General features: G+C 37.4%; 2 protein-coding genes across 2 annotated transcripts; both read right to left on the reverse strand.

Annotated features, from left to right (window-relative positions):
* Positions 1-704: 704 nt before the first annotated feature.
* LOC111790273 (protein TPR3-like) lies at positions 705-16207 on the reverse strand. Its single transcript, XM_023671137.1, has 49 exons — positions 16061-16207; positions 15441-15568; positions 15153-15332; positions 14961-15074; positions 14733-14891; positions 14311-14488; positions 14111-14237; positions 13880-13989; positions 13597-13762; positions 13360-13469; positions 13212-13281; positions 13059-13132; positions 12886-12981; positions 12703-12798; positions 12484-12611; positions 12124-12358; positions 11864-12025; positions 11670-11771; positions 11377-11523; positions 11093-11203; positions 10826-11005; positions 10615-10743; positions 10411-10531; positions 10267-10322; positions 10084-10179; positions 9865-9992; positions 9505-9739; positions 9245-9406; positions 9051-9152; positions 8758-8904; positions 8474-8584; positions 8207-8386; positions 7996-8124; positions 7817-7912; positions 7369-7557; positions 7186-7275; positions 6940-7067; positions 6580-6814; positions 6320-6481; positions 6126-6227; positions 5833-5979; positions 5549-5659; positions 5282-5461; positions 5071-5199; positions 4892-4987; positions 4444-4632; positions 4184-4350; positions 3584-3854; positions 705-757 (listed from the first exon to the last, which is right to left on the reverse strand). Exons 2-48 carry the CDS (start codon positions 15518-15520, stop codon positions 3641-3643), a joined length of 6456 nt encoding a protein of 2151 aa, XP_023526905.1. The 5' UTR covers positions 15521-15568; positions 16061-16207; the 3' UTR covers positions 705-757; positions 3584-3640.
* Positions 749-3569, reverse strand: LOC111789695 (protein TOPLESS-like). Its single transcript, XM_023670350.1, has 10 exons — positions 3494-3569; positions 3300-3401; positions 3007-3153; positions 2723-2833; positions 2456-2635; positions 2245-2373; positions 2066-2161; positions 1618-1806; positions 1358-1524; positions 749-1028 (listed from the first exon to the last, which is right to left on the reverse strand). The coding sequence occupies exons 2-10, from the start codon at positions 3309-3311 to the stop codon at positions 815-817; spliced, it is 1245 nt and encodes a 414-aa protein (XP_023526118.1). The 5' UTR covers positions 3312-3401; positions 3494-3569; the 3' UTR covers positions 749-814.
* Positions 16208-21056: the final 4849 nt, after the last annotated feature.

The raw sequence follows: 21056 nt of genomic DNA on the forward strand, positions 1-21056 counted from the left end.
CAAATTTCTAGTTTAAACATAGTTTTTACCTCGTTTGTACGGGTCCTAGTCACTGCGACCGCCTTTGTGAGAGCTGTCTCGCACCCCTAGGTATTCTCTACCTACCCACCTGTATCGGTTTCGGGTACAAGTACCCTTTTGTTGAAGGTAGTTCCAGCTTTTCTTGAGAGTATGGCATGAGTTACTTCAGCGCCGTATCGCTTAGTACACCTAGTACTCGATACCTGAAAATAATGCCACAAACCCCATCTATTGGACTTTGGATTTAGAACCAATTGACAATGAGTCATTCCACTGTCAAAATATCACCATTAGCGAAGCAAACGCTCCTCAATCTTAATAGATGCAGAGCTTCCACATCCCCCTCCTCCCCATTTATTCAAGGCGAAATCCTATGCCTTTGTACTCAATGAGGAAGTAGGTACTAAGGTTATTGTCCATGACCACACGACCGAACCGAACCATGATTGTCACCGGGAATCAGCTATATATGACCGAATTTATTGAGCTTGTTGAGGCAATAGCTCATACACCATGGTATCACCAAAGTTGTTGAACCAAGAAATCTTCTCCTCCTCCAAACTGAAATTAAGTCTCCAATCTTTAGAAATCTTTCGACTGATAGAACCTAACTATGCAAATGAACTCCAATTTAAGTTGAGCAAATATGCAATCAACCAGTACACAACTCAAGCAATGAACANGTTCCCAGGAGGAAGAAAAAAAAAAGGTCAACCAGTTAAAATCTGAAGTATACCTAAAGTTGGAGAGCCAGCAACCAAGCATGTAAAAGTACTCGTGCTAGCTGGCTCGATCATCTTGGGGCTTGATCTGAACCTGAAGCTCCAACTGATGGAGTCGTCGGCACACTTGATGCTGATCCATTTTCGATGGGAGGAGGCACACCCCATTTTCCTTCGGACTCGAGGGGTTCGAAGACATGAACCCCGCCATCTGACAGCCCTAAAGCAAATTGGTTTGCTTCTTGGGGATGTGCTGCAATCACTAGTGGTTGTACGGAAGCATTGCTGAAAAGAATGATAGAATGAAAGGTAAGAAAAAATGGACATGGTGAGTTTGAACTTTGAACGAGTAAGAACCGCCGAGCAGAAAATTCTCATCGTGTTTAGCTGAAGCTAACATTGTGTTTTCCATTCGCAGCACACAATTTGTATCCTTTTAACTCATCCTATGCTTTTTAAAATAAAAAAGATGACGAACAGGTGACAGAATAAACCAACAGATCAAGTCAACAAGCCCATTCCAAGAGAGCTCATTACAGCAAAACTTTACCCACTTATGCATACCCTTAAAGCGGGAGCATTACCTAAACTGCAAAGTGGAGTGAGAGAAATACCTCACACTAGCAGGAAGATAAGCTGAAGGACTAATTCGACAACGTAATCTGAGATTAGCAACGGTAAACACGCAGACAGTTGCATCCAAGAAGCTGGCATATATCATTTGACTGTCGCAAGAGAATGTTGCATGAGAGATTGGTGCACCAGATTCCCGTGGCGTCCACTAAAATGTAAATTAACAACAGAGAAGTGGGTAAGGCGTTGTTTCAAAAAACAAAGAACAGATGAACGAACAGGAGAGGGGTAAAAGAAGGACCTGCTTTACACACTCAAGCTTTGTAGTCTCGTATATTGCAATCTGAGTCTCGTGCACGACAAGAAAGTGCGCCTGGTCCTGATGAAACTGTACACGAGTGTCAGACTGGGAGGATAATGGCCTCCCATTTGGAAGTTGTAAGACTCTTGTTCTCTGCTTCTCCCACCCATCAGAGCTCCACACACAGAGCTGGATGAGCAACAAATAAATAAGTGGCTCAAATGTAAGAATTCGCCAAACATCGATAGGCCCAAACACGGGCAAAGTGTGTTCACTAAGAAGTTGAGATAAATGGTGCAGAGCTCAAATTACAAGAATCTTTATACTGGGTCAGTCTTCAGTCAACCCGTGCAATTCGACACATAATTAGATTGCTACATATCTGAATAAGGTGAAACCATACAACAAAAAGAATTCACAGACCCAACGATATGGCATAGTCAAATACCTGTGCATCAGCTCCGGATGAAACTAGCACATTCAGTAAGTGAGAGAAGGCCAAGCCAGTTATTCTTTTAGAGTGGCCTTTAAGCTTGCTCTTTACCTGCAGCATCCAAAGATTTGATTGCATAATGATTGCCACAAGGTTTAATTAGAGAATTAGGTGGGTTCCAGAGGATATTATACCTCATCCACGCGGACATTATAAATTTGAATTGTGGAATCATCCATGCCAATGGCAATTATATTGTTATCTTGTGGGTGAAAGGCAAGGAATGTGGCAGCAGGTGGTGGCGGCATGAAAGTCGTCATTGTCTGCAGTTGCAAGGAAGGTTGACATAGGTATAACTCACCGGAAAATAATTGCAATGACCGATCGAAAGGTAATATAAGTTACCTTAAATGTCATCATATTGAAGAGGGATATCTTTCCACCAGAAGCTGACATGACGTAAGAATCGTTTTTAGATAAAGCGAAGCAGGGCACAGCCTCTTCAGAACTAGTGTCAGCAACATCGTTGGTCATTAGAATGCCACTTGATGGTTGCCATAATTGCGGCAAAACATTTGCAGTTGCCTGCAAGATAGGAAAGTGTTGATTATGCCGAATGAAAGAGGCTCCAGATAGCAAACAGAAAACTGACAACATAATATCTTATGATACCTTGCCAGTTGAATTACGATCGCTTCGCGTCCATTTCCATAGCAGATGAATTGCATTTGATGCTAATGCCAAGATTGCACTTCCAGAATTTGTGTAGATCAACCTAGATATCTGAGTACATCAAGAACAAGGCATAGTCAGAGAAGAGATAACAAAGGATCCCCAGAAAATCTCAAGCTACCGATGCTCAGACTAAACCCAAAAAACACTCTATAACACAATTTAGAGAAGCCATATGAACAGGAATGAAAGCTAAATTTCAACGTATAGCGTGAATGACTTACCTTGTTTACTCGTACGTTCTCAGGCAGCCTCAAGGATCTACATTGAGATGGTTCGTTAATTTCAGTGAGCTTCCAAATCTTTGACTTGTCATTTGAATCTTCAGGAATTCTAGGTTTCACATCCCCCAAACTTCGGGTATCCCCAGCCTGGCAGATTTATAGGCTTGATGTTAAATGAATTGGTAAGAAAAAGTGTGAATTAATGTTATCATGATTTATTCATACATGCATGGAGACATAAAAATAAACAAGCTCCTACTAAAAACATTAATTTTCTAGTAAGCAACACCAACCACTCCAGCCATGGTGACGACAGAGGCGCCTCTATCGGAGGCACTACCAGCTGCGGCTGCTGCTGCCACAGCTGCAGCAGCTGAGATTGGATTTATTGTGGGCTGAAAATTCAAACAAGGTAAATTAGATATTTAGCAGAAGAGTTAACAATATGGTGAAGGGTCACATTAATTAAAACATACAATCAATCTACCTTTGTCCCAGCCTCTGACGTTCTAGATGCATCATATGAAAGATTTTCAAATGTTCTTAGTAGCCGGACTCCATCCACATTANAGTATACCTAAAGTTGGAGAGCCAGCAACCAAGCATGTAAAAGTACTCGTGCTAGCTGGCTCGATCATCTTGGGGCTTGATCTGAACCTGAAGCTCCAACTGATGGAGTCGTCGGCACACTTGATGCTGATCCATTTTCGATGGGAGGAGGCACACCCCATTTTCCTTCGGACTCGAGGGGTTCGAAGACATGAACCCCGCCATCTGACAGCCCTAAAGCAAATTGGTTTGCTTCTTGGGGATGTGCTGCAATCACTAGTGGTTGTACGGAAGCATTGCTGAAAAGAATGATAGAATGAAAGGTAAGAAAAAATGGACATGGTGAGTTTGAACTTTGAACGAGTAAGAACCGCCGAGCAGAAAATTCTCATCGTGTTTAGCTGAAGCTAACATTGTGTTTTCCATTCGCAGCACACAATTTGTATCCTTTTAACTCATCCTATGCTTTTTAAAATAAAAAAGATGACGAACAGGTGACAGAATAAACCAACAGATCAAGTCAACAAGCCCATTCCAAGAGAGCTCATTACAGCAAAACTTTACCCACTTATGCATACCCTTAAAGCGGGAGCATTACCTAAACTGCAAAGTGGAGTGAGAGAAATACCTCACACTAGCAGGAAGATAAGCTGAAGGACTAATTCGACAACGTAATCTGAGATTAGCAACGGTAAACACGCAGACAGTTGCATCCAAGAAGCTGGCATATATCATTTGACTGTCGCAAGAGAATGTTGCATGAGAGATTGGTGCACCAGATTCCCGTGGCGTCCACTAAAATGTAAATTAACAACAGAGAAGTGGGTAAGGCGTTGTTTCAAAAAACAAAGAACAGATGAACGAACAGGAGAGGGGTAAAAGAAGGACCTGCTTTACACACTCAAGCTTTGTAGTCTCGTATATTGCAATCTGAGTCTCGTGCACGACAAGAAAGTGCGCCTGGTCCTGATGAAACTGTACACGAGTGTCAGACTGGGAGGATAATGGCCTCCCATTTGGAAGTTGTAAGACTCTTGTTCTCTGCTTCTCCCACCCATCAGAGCTCCACACACAGAGCTGGATGAGCAACAAATAAATAAGTGGCTCAAATGTAAGAATTCGCCAAACATCGATAGGCCCAAACACGGGCAAAGTGTGTTCACTAAGAAGTTGAGATAAATGGTGCAGAGCTCAAATTACAAGAATCTTTATACTGGGTCAGTCTTCAGTCAACCCGTGCAATTCGACACATAATTAGATTGCTACATATCTGAATAAGGTGAAACCATACAACAAAAAGAATTCACAGACCCAACGATATGGCATAGTCAAATACCTGTGCATCAGCTCCGGATGAAACTAGCACATTCAGTAAGTGAGAGAAGGCCAAGCCAGTTATTCTTTTAGAGTGGCCTTTAAGCTTGCTCTTTACCTGCAGCATCCAAAGATTTGATTGCATAATGATTGCCACAAGGTTTAATTAGAGAATTAGGTGGGTTCCAGAGGATATTATACCTCATCCACGCGGACATTATAAATTTGAATTGTGGAATCATCCATGCCAATGGCAATTATATTGTTATCTTGTGGGTGAAAGGCAAGGAATGTGGCAGCAGGTGGTGGCGGCATGAAAGTCGTCATTGTCTGCAGTTGCAAGGAAGGTTGACATAGGTATAACTCACCGGAAAATAATTGCAATGACCGATCGAAAGGTAATATAAGTTACCTTAAATGTCATCATATTGAAGAGGGATATCTTTCCACCAGAAGCTGACATGACGTAAGAATCGTTTTTAGATAAAGCGAAGCAGGGCACAGCCTCTTCAGAACTAGTGTCAGCAACATCGTTGGTCATTAGAATGCCACTTGATGGTTGCCATAATTGCGGCAAAACATTTGCAGTTGCCTGCAAGATAGGAAAGTGTTGATTATGCCGAATGAAAGAGGCTCCAGATAGCAAACAGAAAACTGACAACATAATATCTTATGATACCTTGCCAGTTGAATTACGATCGCTTCGCGTCCATTTCCATAGCAGATGAATTGCATTTGATGCTAATGCCAAGATTGCACTTCCAGAATTTGTGTAGATCAACCTAGATATCTGAGTACATCAAGAACAAGGCATAGTCAGAGAAGAGATAACAAAGGATCCCCAGAAAATCTCAAGCTACCGATGCTCAGACTAAACCCAAAAAACACTCTATAACACAATTTAGAGAAGCCATATGAACAGGAATGAAAGCTAAATTTCAACGTATAGCGTGAATGACTTACCTTGTTTACTCGTACGTTCTCAGGCAGCCTCAAGGATCTACATTGAGATGGTTCGTTAATTTCAGTGAGCTTCCAAATCTTTGACTTGTCATTTGAATCTTCAGGAATTCTAGGTTTCACATCCCCCAAACTTCGGGTATCCCCAGCCTGGCAGATTTATAGGCTTGATGTTAAATGAATTGGTAAGAAAAAGTGTGAATTAATGTTATCATGATTTATTCATACATGCATGGAGACATAAAAATAAACAAGCTCCTACTAAAAACATTAATTTTCTAGTAAGCAACACCAACCACTCCAGCCATGGTGACGACAGAGGCGCCTCTATCGGAGGCACTACCAGCTGCGGCTGCTGCTGCCACAGCTGCAGCAGCTGAGATTGGATTTATTGTGGGCTGAAAATTCAAACAAGGTAAATTAGATATTTAGCAGAAGAGTTAACAATATGGTGAAGGGTCACATTAATTAAAACATACAATCAATCTACCTTTGTCCCAGCCTCTGACGTTCTAGATGCATCATATGAAAGATTTTCAAATGTTCTTAGTAGCCGGACTCCATCCACATTAGCCAAGATTTTAATTCCATTCTCATTGCCAGAAACAGCTAAAAGGGTGCCATCCTTGTTAAAGCGGATGCGTGGACTTGCCTATGATATTGAGAGGAATGAAAAGAAAACAGTAAGAAATAAGCAACTGTCAACTATAGTAGTTTTCAATTTTCCAGTTTACTTGCATGAAAACTTACCGGCAGCCCGCCATCAGCATCAACAGTCGTTAGAAGTTGAACATTGTCCATGTCCCAAAATTTAATGGAGAAATCATCACCAGCAGCCAAAAACCGATTTTTCGTCGTATCAAATTGTACAACACCTAGAGACCGCTTGCGGAACCCTTGATAAGTTCTCTTAACAGCTCCTTCACTCTCATTCCATTCAACAATATAGGACTCTCCATCTTTACTTGTCCCACATGAGAAGAGCCTAAAACACCCATGACCAAACGAAAAAGTGAGATAGAAATAACAATTCTTTAAACTTCTATACTATGGACCAAAAAAAAGGCAAGTCCAAGCAACCCCCAATACAACTGAGTAAGTATGACACACCTAGTACCATCTGCACTGTATGCCATTGTTGTGCACCAACGTCCAGGAGCATCATAATCAACTCGTGAGCCCATATTATCATATAGCCACGCCTTTATCTTTCCATCCAGTGCTGTTGAAAAGATGAACTAAGAGAGACAAAAACATACATGTAGCAGATTAGGCAGAATAAGCATCAANAGGAAGATAAGCTGAAGGACTAATTCGACAACGTAATCTGAGATTAGCAACGGTAAACACGCAGACAGTTGCATCCAAGAAGCTGGCATATATCATTTGACTGTCGCAAGAGAATGTTGCATGAGAGATTGGTGCACCAGATTCCCGTGGCGTCCACTAAAATGTAAATTAACAACAGAGAAGTGGGTAAGGCGTTGTTTCAAAAAACAAAGAACAGATGAACGAACAGGAGAGGGGTAAAAGAAGGACCTGCTTTACACACTCAAGCTTTGTAGTCTCGTATATTGCAATCTGAGTCTCGTGCACGACAAGAAAGTGCGCCTGGTCCTGATGAAACTGTACACGAGTGTCAGACTGGGAGGATAATGGCCTCCCATTTGGAAGTTGTAAGACTCTTGTTCTCTGCTTCTCCCACCCATCAGAGCTCCACACACAGAGCTGGATGAGCAACAAATAAATAAGTGGCTCAAATGTAAGAATTCGCCAAACATCGATAGGCCCAAACACGGGCAAAGTGTGTTCACTAAGAAGTTGAGATAAATGGTGCAGAGCTCAAATTACAAGAATCTTTATACTGGGTCAGTCTTCAGTCAACCCGTGCAATTCGACACATAATTAGATTGCTACATATCTGAATAAGGTGAAACCATACAACAAAAAGAATTCACAGACCCAACGATATGGCATAGTCAAATACCTGTGCATCAGCTCCGGATGAAACTAGCACATTCAGTAAGTGAGAGAAGGCCAAGCCAGTTATTCTTTTAGAGTGGCCTTTAAGCTTGCTCTTTACCTGCAGCATCCAAAGATTTGATTGCATAATGATTGCCACAAGGTTTAATTAGAGAATTAGGTGGGTTCCAGAGGATATTATACCTCATCCACGCGGACATTATAAATTTGAATTGTGGAATCATCCATGCCAATGGCAATTATATTGTTATCTTGTGGGTGAAAGGCAAGGAATGTGGCAGCAGGTGGTGGCGGCATGAAAGTCGTCATTGTCTGCAGTTGCAAGGAAGGTTGACATAGGTATAACTCACCGGAAAATAATTGCAATGACCGATCGAAAGGTAATATAAGTTACCTTAAATGTCATCATATTGAAGAGGGATATCTTTCCACCAGAAGCTGACATGACGTAAGAATCGTTTTTAGATAAAGCGAAGCAGGGCACAGCCTCTTCAGAACTAGTGTCAGCAACATCGTTGGTCATTAGAATGCCACTTGATGGTTGCCATAATTGCGGCAAAACATTTGCAGTTGCCTGCAAGATAGGAAAGTGTTGATTATGCCGAATGAAAGAGGCTCCAGATAGCAAACAGAAAACTGACAACATAATATCTTATGATACCTTGCCAGTTGAATTACGATCGCTTCGCGTCCATTTCCATAGCAGATGAATTGCATTTGATGCTAATGCCAAGATTGCACTTCCAGAATTTGTGTAGATCAACCTAGATATCTGAGTACATCAAGAACAAGGCATAGTCAGAGAAGAGATAACAAAGGATCCCCAGAAAATCTCAAGCTACCGATGCTCAGACTAAACCCAAAAAACACTCTATAACACAATTTAGAGAAGCCATATGAACAGGAATGAAAGCTAAATTTCAACGTATAGCGTGAATGACTTACCTTGTTTACTCGTACGTTCTCAGGCAGCCTCAAGGATCTACATTGAGATGGTTCGTTAATTTCAGTGAGCTTCCAAATCTTTGACTTGTCATTTGAATCTTCAGGAATTCTAGGTTTCACATCCCCCAAACTTCGGGTATCCCCAGCCTGGCAGATTTATAGGCTTGATGTTAAATGAATTGGTAAGAAAAAGTGTGAATTAATGTTATCATGATTTATTCATACATGCATGGAGACATAAAAATAAACAAGCTCCTACTAAAAACATTAATTTTCTAGTAAGCAACACCAACCACTCCAGCCATGGTGACGACAGAGGCGCCTCTATCGGAGGCACTACCAGCTGCGGCTGCTGCTGCCACAGCTGCAGCAGCTGAGATTGGATTTATTGTGGGCTGAAAATTCAAACAAGGTAAATTAGATATTTAGCAGAAGAGTTAACAATATGGTGAAGGGTCACATTAATTAAAACATACAATCAATCTACCTTTGTCCCAGCCTCTGACGTTCTAGATGCATCATATGAAAGATTTTCAAATGTTCTTAGTAGCCGGACTCCATCCACATTAGCCAAGATTTTAATTCCATTCTCATTGCCAGAAACAGCTAAAAGGGTGCCATCCTTGTTAAAGCGGATGCGTGGACTTGCCTATGATATTGAGAGGAATGAAAAGAAAACAGTAAGAAATAAGCAACTGTCAACTATAGTAGTTTTCAATTTTCCAGTTTACTTGCATGAAAACTTACCGGCAGCCCGCCATCAGCATCAACAGTCGTTAGAAGTTGAACATTGTCCATGTCCCAAAATTTAATGGAGAAATCATCACCAGCAGCCAAAAACCGATTTTTCGTCGTATCAAATTGTACAACACCTAGAGACCGCTTGCGGAACCCTTGATAAGTTCTCTTAACAGCTCCTTCACTCTCATTCCATTCAACAATATAGGACTCTCCATCTTTACTTGTCCCACATGAGAAGAGCCTAAAACACCCATGACCAAACGAAAAAGTGAGATAGAAATAACAATTCTTTAAACTTCTATACTATGGACCAAAAAAAAGGCAAGTCCAAGCAACCCCCAATACAACTGAGTAAGTATGACACACCTAGTACCATCTGCACTGTATGCCATTGTTGTGCACCAACGTCCAGGAGCATCATAATCAACTCGTGAGCCCATATTATCATATAGCCACGCCTTTATCTTTCCATCCAGTGCTGTTGAAAAGATGAACTAAGAGAGACAAAAACATACATGTAGCAGATTAGGCAGAATAAGCATCAAGCAGCCTCACAAAAACTTGGGTTGCACATCAAGGGCAAACCTGAATGCTTTCCTTGTAGTGAGGGCAAACAGAGTAAACAGGAGCCTCATGGCCTTCAAATGTAAATTGTCTTGCACCATTTCCAGCATCCCAGACCTAACAACATCCAAAGAGAAGAGAATTGTCAACAAACGGAATCCCTTTTCCCTTCATTTAATGACCCAAATAAGAAATAAGACTTACTTTAATCGTCTTGTCATCCCCGCATGTTATGACGCAAAGTTGTTTATTGGGGNAGTCTTCAGTCAACCCGTGCAATTCGACACATAATTAGATTGCTACATATCTGAATAAGGTGAAACCATACAACAAAAAGAATTCACAGACCCAACGATATGGCATAGTCAAATACCTGTGCATCAGCTCCGGATGAAACTAGCACATTCAGTAAGTGAGAGAAGGCCAAGCCAGTTATTCTTTTAGAGTGGCCTTTAAGCTTGCTCTTTACCTGCAGCATCCAAAGATTTGATTGCATAATGATTGCCACAAGGTTTAATTAGAGAATTAGGTGGGTTCCAGAGGATATTATACCTCATCCACGCGGACATTATAAATTTGAATTGTGGAATCATCCATGCCAATGGCAATTATATTGTTATCTTGTGGGTGAAAGGCAAGGAATGTGGCAGCAGGTGGTGGCGGCATGAAAGTCGTCATTGTCTGCAGTTGCAAGGAAGGTTGACATAGGTATAACTCACCGGAAAATAATTGCAATGACCGATCGAAAGGTAATATAAGTTACCTTAAATGTCATCATATTGAAGAGGGATATCTTTCCACCAGAAGCTGACATGACGTAAGAATCGTTTTTAGATAAAGCGAAGCAGGGCACAGCCTCTTCAGAACTAGTGTCAGCAACATCGTTGGTCATTAGAATGCCACTTGATGGTTGCCATAATTGCGGCAAAACATTTGCAGTTGCCTGCAAGATAGGAAAGTGTTGATTATGCCGAATGAAAGAGGCTCCAGATAGCAAACAGAAAACTGACAACATAATATCTTATGATACCTTGCCAGTTGAATTACGATCGCTTCGCGTCCATTTCCATAGCAGATGAATTGCATTTGATGCTAATGCCAAGATTGCACTTCCAGAATTTGTGTAGATCAACCTAGATATCTGAGTACATCAAGAACAAGGCATAGTCAGAGAAGAGATAACAAAGGATCCCCAGAAAATCTCAAGCTACCGATGCTCAGACTAAACCCAAAAAACACTCTATAACACAATTTAGAGAAGCCATATGAACAGGAATGAAAGCTAAATTTCAACGTATAGCGTGAATGACTTACCTTGTTTACTCGTACGTTCTCAGGCAGCCTCAAGGATCTACATTGAGATGGTTCGTTAATTTCAGTGAGCTTCCAAATCTTTGACTTGTCATTTGAATCTTCAGGAATTCTAGGTTTCACATCCCCCAAACTTCGGGTATCCCCAGCCTGGCAGATTTATAGGCTTGATGTTAAATGAATTGGTAAGAAAAAGTGTGAATTAATGTTATCATGATTTATTCATACATGCATGGAGACATAAAAATAAACAAGCTCCTACTAAAAACATTAATTTTCTAGTAAGCAACACCAACCACTCCAGCCATGGTGACGACAGAGGCGCCTCTATCGGAGGCACTACCAGCTGCGGCTGCTGCTGCCACAGCTGCAGCAGCTGAGATTGGATTTATTGTGGGCTGAAAATTCAAACAAGGTAAATTAGATATTTAGCAGAAGAGTTAACAATATGGTGAAGGGTCACATTAATTAAAACATACAATCAATCTACCTTTGTCCCAGCCTCTGACGTTCTAGATGCATCATATGAAAGATTTTCAAATGTTCTTAGTAGCCGGACTCCATCCACATTAGCCAAGATTTTAATTCCATTCTCATTGCCAGAAACAGCTAAAAGGGTGCCATCCTTGTTAAAGCGGATGCGTGGACTTGCCTATGATATTGAGAGGAATGAAAAGAAAACAGTAAGAAATAAGCAACTGTCAACTATAGTAGTTTTCAATTTTCCAGTTTACTTGCATGAAAACTTACCGGCAGCCCGCCATCAGCATCAACAGTCGTTAGAAGTTGAACATTGTCCATGTCCCAAAATTTAATGGAGAAATCATCACCAGCAGCCAAAAACCGATTTTTCGTCGTATCAAATTGTACAACACCTAGAGACCGCTTGCGGAACCCTTGATAAGTTCTCTTAACAGCTCCTTCACTCTCATTCCATTCAACAATATAGGACTCTCCATCTTTACTTGTCCCACATGAGAAGAGCCTAAAACACCCATGACCAAACGAAAAAGTGAGATAGAAATAACAATTCTTTAAACTTCTATACTATGGACCAAAAAAAAGGCAAGTCCAAGCAACCCCCAATACAACTGAGTAAGTATGACACACCTAGTACCATCTGCACTGTATGCCATTGTTGTGCACCAACGTCCAGGAGCATCATAATCAACTCGTGAGCCCATATTATCATATAGCCACGCCTTTATCTTTCCATCCAGTGCTGTTGAAAAGATGAACTAAGAGAGACAAAAACATACATGTAGCAGATTAGGCAGAATAAGCATCAAGCAGCCTCACAAAAACTTGGGTTGCACATCAAGGGCAAACCTGAATGCTTTCCTTGTAGTGAGGGCAAACAGAGTAAACAGGAGCCTCATGGCCTTCAAATGTAAATTGTCTTGCACCATTTCCAGCATCCCAGACCTAACAACATCCAAAGAGAAGAGAATTGTCAACAAACGGAATCCCTTTTCCCTTCATTTAATGACCCAAATAAGAAATAAGACTTACTTTAATCGTCTTGTCATCCCCGCATGTTATGACGCAAAGTTGTTTATTGGGGTTAGAGAATGCTAGATCATTAACTCCACCGACATGAGCATCAATCTGATTTACAAATTTCAGTGTCATTCTACAAAACGGGAAGAGTAAACAAACGATACGATACACTTAATCATACACACCTCCAGGTGCTGTCGCATGTCATCACCACCATGATAGGAGTATATTTGAACAATGTGCCTCGAATAGGCAACACCTATACCAGATTGGCATTTATTCAACAACCAACGCTCACTTTGATAACATAAAATTTACAAGGAAACATACTATCTTACCAAATAAAGAACCATCGGGGCTCCAAATAACACGGTTCACTGATACATCAGGCTCTTTAAGTAGAGCTGCCTGGAAATCATCAAGATAAACTCAGATTTCACTAATTGTGATAAGATGTAATCTGCAACATTAGTATACACAGAATACCTGTAAAGGCATTGAACATGCATTGAGATCCCAGACTTTAAAACTCTTTGAAATAAGTCGCTCCCTAGATCCAACTTCCCATAAGCCTATTTCACCCACATTTGTGCCAACTGAAAAGAGATTTTTCTTCATATTTGTCAATTTTGATAGGAATGCCCAAATAAAGATATCATCTACAGATACATTATTATATTGATAGTTTAAAAGTTAGATAATACCAAATAAATTTAAATATACCAAGAAGCAGAGTTTGTTGGACAGGATGGAAATCCATGCTCATAGGAGATGACCCTTGATTCAGTGTTCGCACAACGTTCTTCGGCAAATCATCTGGAGCATTAAAAGCTTGTGCATGACCATGACCAGCAAATGATACTGGCAGAACATTAACTGGTAGATTTACCTTCATTATATGGAAAAAAGAGGCAGTATGAACAAAACATAAGTTGTGCACAGGTCTGACATTCCTGGAATTGATCTAGAATCATGAGAACATAAAATGAAGGAAAAACTAAATTACCTCATCAGACATCCCCATAGGTTTTGGCCTTTTAGAAACATGTTCAGAATCAGCAGAAGGGTATTCTACAGAAGGATTAGTTGGAGGAGTCCGTGGATGTTTCAAAGCAGCTACAAATAAATTTTTTATAAAAAAAAAAAACTCTCAATCATACAAGACCCTTACAGTAGCTTACATCAGCATGATAAGTCAATAACTATAAGCACTTAAAAACATAGGAAATCAACTTACCCGGGATAGATGGAGCACCAAGACCAATGGCACCTCCACCAGAAACGGCAGGATGAGTAACAGCTGAGGGATTGGACATCCAACCAGCAAGAGGTGCTGGAACTGGTGCTGCCGTGGGCTGAAAAGGCTGAACAGAAAAACACAGTTTTTTAAGGTGCATGTTAAGTCAATGAGATTAACAGTTACAACAGATAACCCACCCCATGCGCTCCAAGAGGAGGAAAACCTCCTGGTTTGGGTAAGGATCCAAGAAGTGGATTGTTTGCAGGCGAAGGAGCCCGAGCACCATTTGGTTGTCCACAAGAATGATCCACAAAAAGGGTTTTAATATCTGGATTTGGTCTAGGGTTTTTACAAAGTTGATGCTGCCAATTTAAGCTGCAATTAACAATTTGACTTAGTGTTTCATTTATACAATAAATTCGTTAAGTACAAATGAATGCTTCGAGTTTCTAGAACAAGAAAACGTCAGTAAGTAATGACATATGTTAACAATCAACACTTTGAATCACAGGTAAATAAATTTTCATTAAGCAAAAAAACTGTGTTTGTATTGGAATGAGATAATTGTTAGAATGTGAATGATTCGTGGAATAAAAACTAGAAATGCAGGATAAATCACCTTTGATTAATAAGAGTACGCAATCTTGAGTTCTTAAGGTGAGGAAACTGCAATTTATCCCGGAACAAAGGATTTGCTTCAATTAGCTTCTTCAACTCGACCAACATAATTGCTCGTGCAGACTTCGTATCGCCATACTTAGATAGTTGTTCATTTTCCCTATTAATAAGGCAGTGCATTAACAACTAGCTGTTCTAAAAATCATATCCAATGAATGTAATGCCATACCTAAAATTCTCCAGCGTCAATAGCTGAGTAATCTCCTTGAAAAGTTCTTCATTAAACGTGGAAAAAACTTTTAAGTCCTTTACTAAAATATCTACAGCCTTGGAGCGATCATGCCTGATACAATTGCAAAAGAAGTTTTAAAAACAAATTTGCAAACAGAGAACAGCATCAAAATGGAAAATGTGCGCTTACTTGTCCAATGCCTCGAGATACTTCTGCTTCCTAATCTCAAAAAATATTTTCATTGAATAGCGATTGTCATCAACTTTGGTAAAACCAGAGAGGTATTTCTCAACTTCATCCCAGTTCCCATTGTGCACCTCGTCCTCAAAATATTTCATATTGAAGAAAAATCCAGATTCCTGCTCAAGCCTATTATGGAAAACAAAGCAATTAATGCTGCAAATTTAAGCACCAAATTCTGAAAAACAAACTAATCCACAGAAAAAGCACCCAAAATAAAAGACTAAAATATCCCACTTGTGAACTGTCTCCTTAAATTTTTCCTCATCGAGAAACTGTAAGATCAAGAACACCAGCTCCCTACTGAGGGACGACATCACTACCGCCTCCGTTTTTATCAGTATTAGCAGAAAAAACCGCTAGATCTGGAAAATAAGAATCAAACACAGATATGTAAGAGATCGAGCAAAATACCTAAAGAATCAAACAGAAAATTAAAAGGAGCACTGAAATTTTGTTCCTCAGACCGAAAATCAGAACACGATGGAAACAAAATTGGGTTCAGCAACCAACAAAATAGATACAAAATCGAAGGAATAGATAAAATTACGACAAAAAGAAATTAGCAGAGAGGCATATTACTTCGACTAAAATTGGTTGAAAAGTCAAAAATAATTTTAGGGTTTTCTATATACAGAGAGAGAAAGCGGCTTTAAACCCTACGGGAATCGAAGATGCAAAAGAACAAATAATGGAGAGAGAAAGGATGGTTAATAGTTCAACCATATAAATAAATTAAAAAAATTACAAATCCAGAAAAGAAAGATTATCTTAAAGTGATAGATTCGTCGAACAGAGCGAGAAATCGAGAAACTGAGAGAGAGAGAGAGAGAGAGAGAGAGAGGCTCTCCTCATACCTTGAAAGCAAAACGAGAAGGGTTGGTTCAGAGAACAAAAAAACAGAAACTCAGAACAGAGAGAGAGCTAAGAGAAGCTTTCTCTCTCTCACTTTCTCTCTCTCTCTCTCTCTCTCTCTCTCTCTAAGAATGAAGACTTTCACTCTCTCTTCTCTCTTCTTTCTTCTTCTTCTTCTTCTTCTTCTTCTCTCTCTCCTAAGCTTATCTCTCTCTCTTTCTCTCTCTTTCTCTCTCTTTCTCTCTCTTTCTCTCTCTAGAGAAAAATTCATGAAGTTGCAGAATGGTGATTTTTATATAGGGACCAGAAGACAGCTAAAGCAGATGATAAGCGAACCTACTTATCAACGGATAAAATAACAAAAAATATTAAAAATATAATAAGCTATCATTATAACTACAGTCCCGATTCGTAATAAGTGCAGTTTCAGTGGGCCCCGCTTAGCCGGCTTCAGTTTGTCGACTTCATCGGCGCGGAATCTGCAAGCTAAGAATAGGAAAGGAAAAAAAAAAATTAAATAAATAAAATATTTTATTTACCTCCGTGGTTAAAATACGGTTCCAAATCTTTTAAATAATTCCCATTTTATTTTTCTTTTATTAATTTATTCTTAAAATGTTGTTTTTCTTTTTCTTTTTCTTTTTTACCGCAATTATCTAATCTAGGCTTTTCCTTTTTAGTAAAATAAGAGAACAAAAATATAGAACTCTCAAACATGATCTATATATTTCCATTTTTTAAATAAAATTTTAAACTTTTTTAGAATAAAATTAAAATTTTAAATTTTAAATTGTAAATTCTCATTTTTTTTTTTTAAGAATAAGTCAACGTATTTAAATAAAAACATATTTTTACTAATTACTCACAAAACAAATTATAAAATATTGTGAACATAAAAAATTCAAATAAATATTTAAAATAACAGATAACCTTTTTTGCCATTAATTGGTATTTAATGGGTTAGTTATGCTTTAAAATTTTCTTTTTTTATATATATTCATATATTTTTCTATATATAATTCAACCAATTTTTTTAAATAATGTTTGCTTATTAACGGAAAATTAGTATATTAAACGATTTAATTAAGCTTATTAATAATTTGATTATTAAGATGGATCTGGTCGGATGTGAAACGGATCCACAGCTCTAAGTATCCAAACCGTTGGATTAAAATGTCAACCATGTTAGATCAACTCTCCGCCGCATCAGACGGTGGCGGCGAGTTCCACAATGGCTTCCCGGCTTCCTAAATTCAGAAAATAAATTAATTAATTAATTAATTAATTTAATTAGTCGCTCAGATCCCCCAATAAACGACAAGATTTATCGGGAGAGGGACCCGCAAAATTTGGCCCCCAGATTTGTCAAAATTTACACAGCCGTGGGACCCACTCCAAAGAGATGCGTTACTCATTATATCACGTGATACAGTTTTACGGTTCATCATTTGCGAGACGAGAAGGATAAATACGATATATCACGACTTTTCGTGAGAAACTTGTTTCAAATCAAGATCAATACGTGTGTGGCAAAATCGTAATTAATAAACATGTGTAGGGACTGTTTGGTAAGAGAGGTGAGCGTGGGCCCCTTGTCCCTTTCCAGCAGTACGTATATTTTCATGGCTTTTTGAGTTTAGCGCCCCATCTTTTGAATTCTGATTGGCTAACCATTATTTTTTTTTATTATTTAAATTTTAAATATTAATATTTTCCAAATTTAAGCTTTAAAATATTTTTAAAATATCCACTAAATAACTCGAATGTTAACGATAAAAAAAATACAAACACATACCGACTTTGACCATCACTTCTATTTTCGGTATAATTAAATGTGCATTACTCATCTGATCATTAACACGTGCACATTAGACCTACCATACGAGTATCTCTACAGACACTATGTCTGCATACACTCACACAAGCCTACAGAAGTAACTAACCACTAAATACGAAGCAATAAGTTCATTAGATCGAACCTTGCGTCGAACTTTGGTCAACCTATTGAATACTAACTGCTTTTAATAAGTTTACTTTTGTATAAAATGTTATATATACACGTGCCTATTAAGTTAATTCAATGATAAGTTCACACGGATCGGTCGATATGGTCTAAATAGGCCAACTCATTGACTAAATGAATAAGATCGAGCTATACCAATTGAACTTTAATTCTAGACCGAACGTAGATAGAATTGGACCGTCCTCGGGACCCCGGGCTATTAATGAGAATTAGGTAGCGGGACCATTTTCTTCTCTTTTCTTGTTCTTTTTTTTTCCCCCCATTTTTAGTTGGAGATAAAACAATAACAATGAAAATCCATTTCCATAAATGATGAAATAATAATATTATTTATTTATTTATTATTATTATTAGACATTCCTGCCGAACAGACAACATTAAAAAGAGAGGACGACTTGTACTCATAAAAAAAGCCGACAAAGTCATAACGCGCCTTGGAAGCGCGTGATTGCACGGATTTGACTGACAGGTGAACAAAAATGACCGGAGGACTTTGTGCCAGGTGGGACCCAGACTGTTTTTTGCCCCCCGAAAAAAATTGGTAAAAGTAGAAAAAAAATAATTTAAAATTAAAATAATCCGGTGTGGGCGTAAGCAGATTTGATACCGTCGGGGGTAAGTTAGAACCGTACGATTGTATGTAATACTGATCTCTCTCCGTGTGACTGTTGGATCTTTTTTAGTCAGTCAGTCAGCGCGTGTGATTTTTTTAATCTATCTGGTGGGTCCCACATGTTCTATCTCAACCCTAGTGGTTATAATTGTTATGATTTTTATTATTTATTTATAATAATCTAAAGTAATTTTTTATATTTTGAACAAATCTTAAATGAAAATCTATCATTAATTTATTAAAAAAATTAATTTCAAACCACTAATTTCTGATTAAAAATTAATTGTTATAGTATACGAATAAGCCTACGTCTAATAATTTGAACTTTTTTTATTCAATTTCGTTCTCGGGACTGAAATTCGTGAATTTTAATAGTTCTTACCATTAATAAATATTGAAAAAAATTATTGAATATGAGTATCACATCAACGTACGTTTATGTCGTGCCACGCATTTGATATCACCTATTGATAGGGAGCAATAATTTGTACTATATATGTAGACCGGTAAATGAATTTGTTTATTGGTTTTATGATTGAGACATTATTTGTAAAAAATCAATTTTAAAATTAAAAAAAAAAAAGTACATTTTTCAAACGTGTAAGATGTCAATTAGAGCCCAACTCAATAAATTAAATACCCGTTAATTTTCTTTATAATTGAAATCAAAGGTCGAATCTCACTGTAAAAAAAATATGTATTTAAAAAGATTTACAAAAATCAATCCGACCCAACTAATCTAAATAGTCAAACGTCAACTAAACTACAGTTTCAACTAGTTGATCAAATATTTAAATTTCTGCCCACATGTTACTGATCTCGAAAAAAAATCATGTTCGTTAGATAAGGGAGAGTTCTATGGTATATATAAGTAATGACTCTTATTCAGTGATACGGGCCTTTCAGAATAGATCTAATATCAAAACCACGAGACGTTATGCTCACAATGAATATGCAGAGGCTCGTTGTCGGTATCAACTCGTATCGAAGTTATGAACGTGAGTCTATTAGGTCGGGTTCTCCAAAATTTTCCTTTTTATTGTTTATTAGGTGAATCAATACTTTACAAGAACAAACATTTGCTAAACAAAGAAAAGTCCTTTACAAAAAAGCAAAAAAATAAAGTAAAAAATAAAAATAATAATAATAAAGAAACTAATCGTGTGGATTTTTTTATTGGTTTTATTTTTTATTTTTTTCAGCTCAATTATTATCTCACTATTCTCAACATAATTACAATAAATAAAATAATTTAATGTCGTAATTTTAGAAATTATAATTGACCCACGAATTATTGAATAATACATTATTAGTTATTATTAACAAAGTATTAAATCGCTACAATTCACATAAAATAAATAAAAAGTATATATTAAAAAAAATAAAAAGTAGGTAAATTAATAATTGAATATAAAGTTTGAAAAGATGAATTATTAAATCAAATATTTAAATGAAATTAAAAAAATATATTCTTCTAGAAAAAAGAAAGAATTAGGAAGTAGTAGGGCATGGTGGTCCTATTAAAGAACTAATAATTACCTTCCCTAACAAAGAGATCAAGCAAAAGATATTCCTAGTTTTTTTTTTTTTTTTTTTTTTAATCAATTATTTTAGGATTCATAAATTATTAAATGAAAATAAAATTATTTATTTATTTAAGAGTTAAAAATTTCGATAAAATTATTGATAGTTAATTTGTATATGGAAACTTTATTATATAAAAATTACCGAGTAAATGAATAATAAAAAACGAACTAAATAACTATACAATTTAAATTGATACGACCCGATAATTTTAGGGTCAAATTTAATTTTTTTAAAAAATATTTTTATTTAAAATATAAAATAAAGGAGATTATGATAAGTGTAGTTATATAAATGGGATAAAAAATAATCAAATTTTGGAAAATAAACAAATTTGAGAATAAAATCACTCATGAGAATATTTGTTAGCTTCCCTTATTTATCAAATCCAATTTTTTTTTTTAATTAATTAAGATAGTATAATAGAGTGAGTATTAAATTTGAATTGACTTAAATAATGCCAAATAAATCATCGTTCTATACTGTACACGTTCACTTGATTTTTTTAAAGTTCGTGTTTTTTTTTTATAAAATATTATAAACTAAATTTATTCTTTACCCGCTTCGACAAATACGGTATGAATATAATTTAAAACTTAATTTGGGAAATAAAAAATAATAATGAATTAAAATATTAAAAGAAAAAAGAAATTAAGAAAATTTGATTACATGATTAAATTAAGTGTTGGGAGATAAAAGTTGATGCACAAATGGACAAGAGGATTGATGAGATGGGATATCACTTTCGGCAATATCTTTTTTTTTTTTTTTTTTTTTT

This window comes from Cucurbita pepo, chromosome LG03, assembly GCF_002806865.2.
Source record: "Cucurbita pepo subsp. pepo cultivar mu-cu-16 chromosome LG03, ASM280686v2, whole genome shotgun sequence".
In the NCBI taxonomy this organism is placed as follows: Eukaryota; Viridiplantae; Streptophyta; class Magnoliopsida; order Cucurbitales; family Cucurbitaceae; genus Cucurbita; species Cucurbita pepo.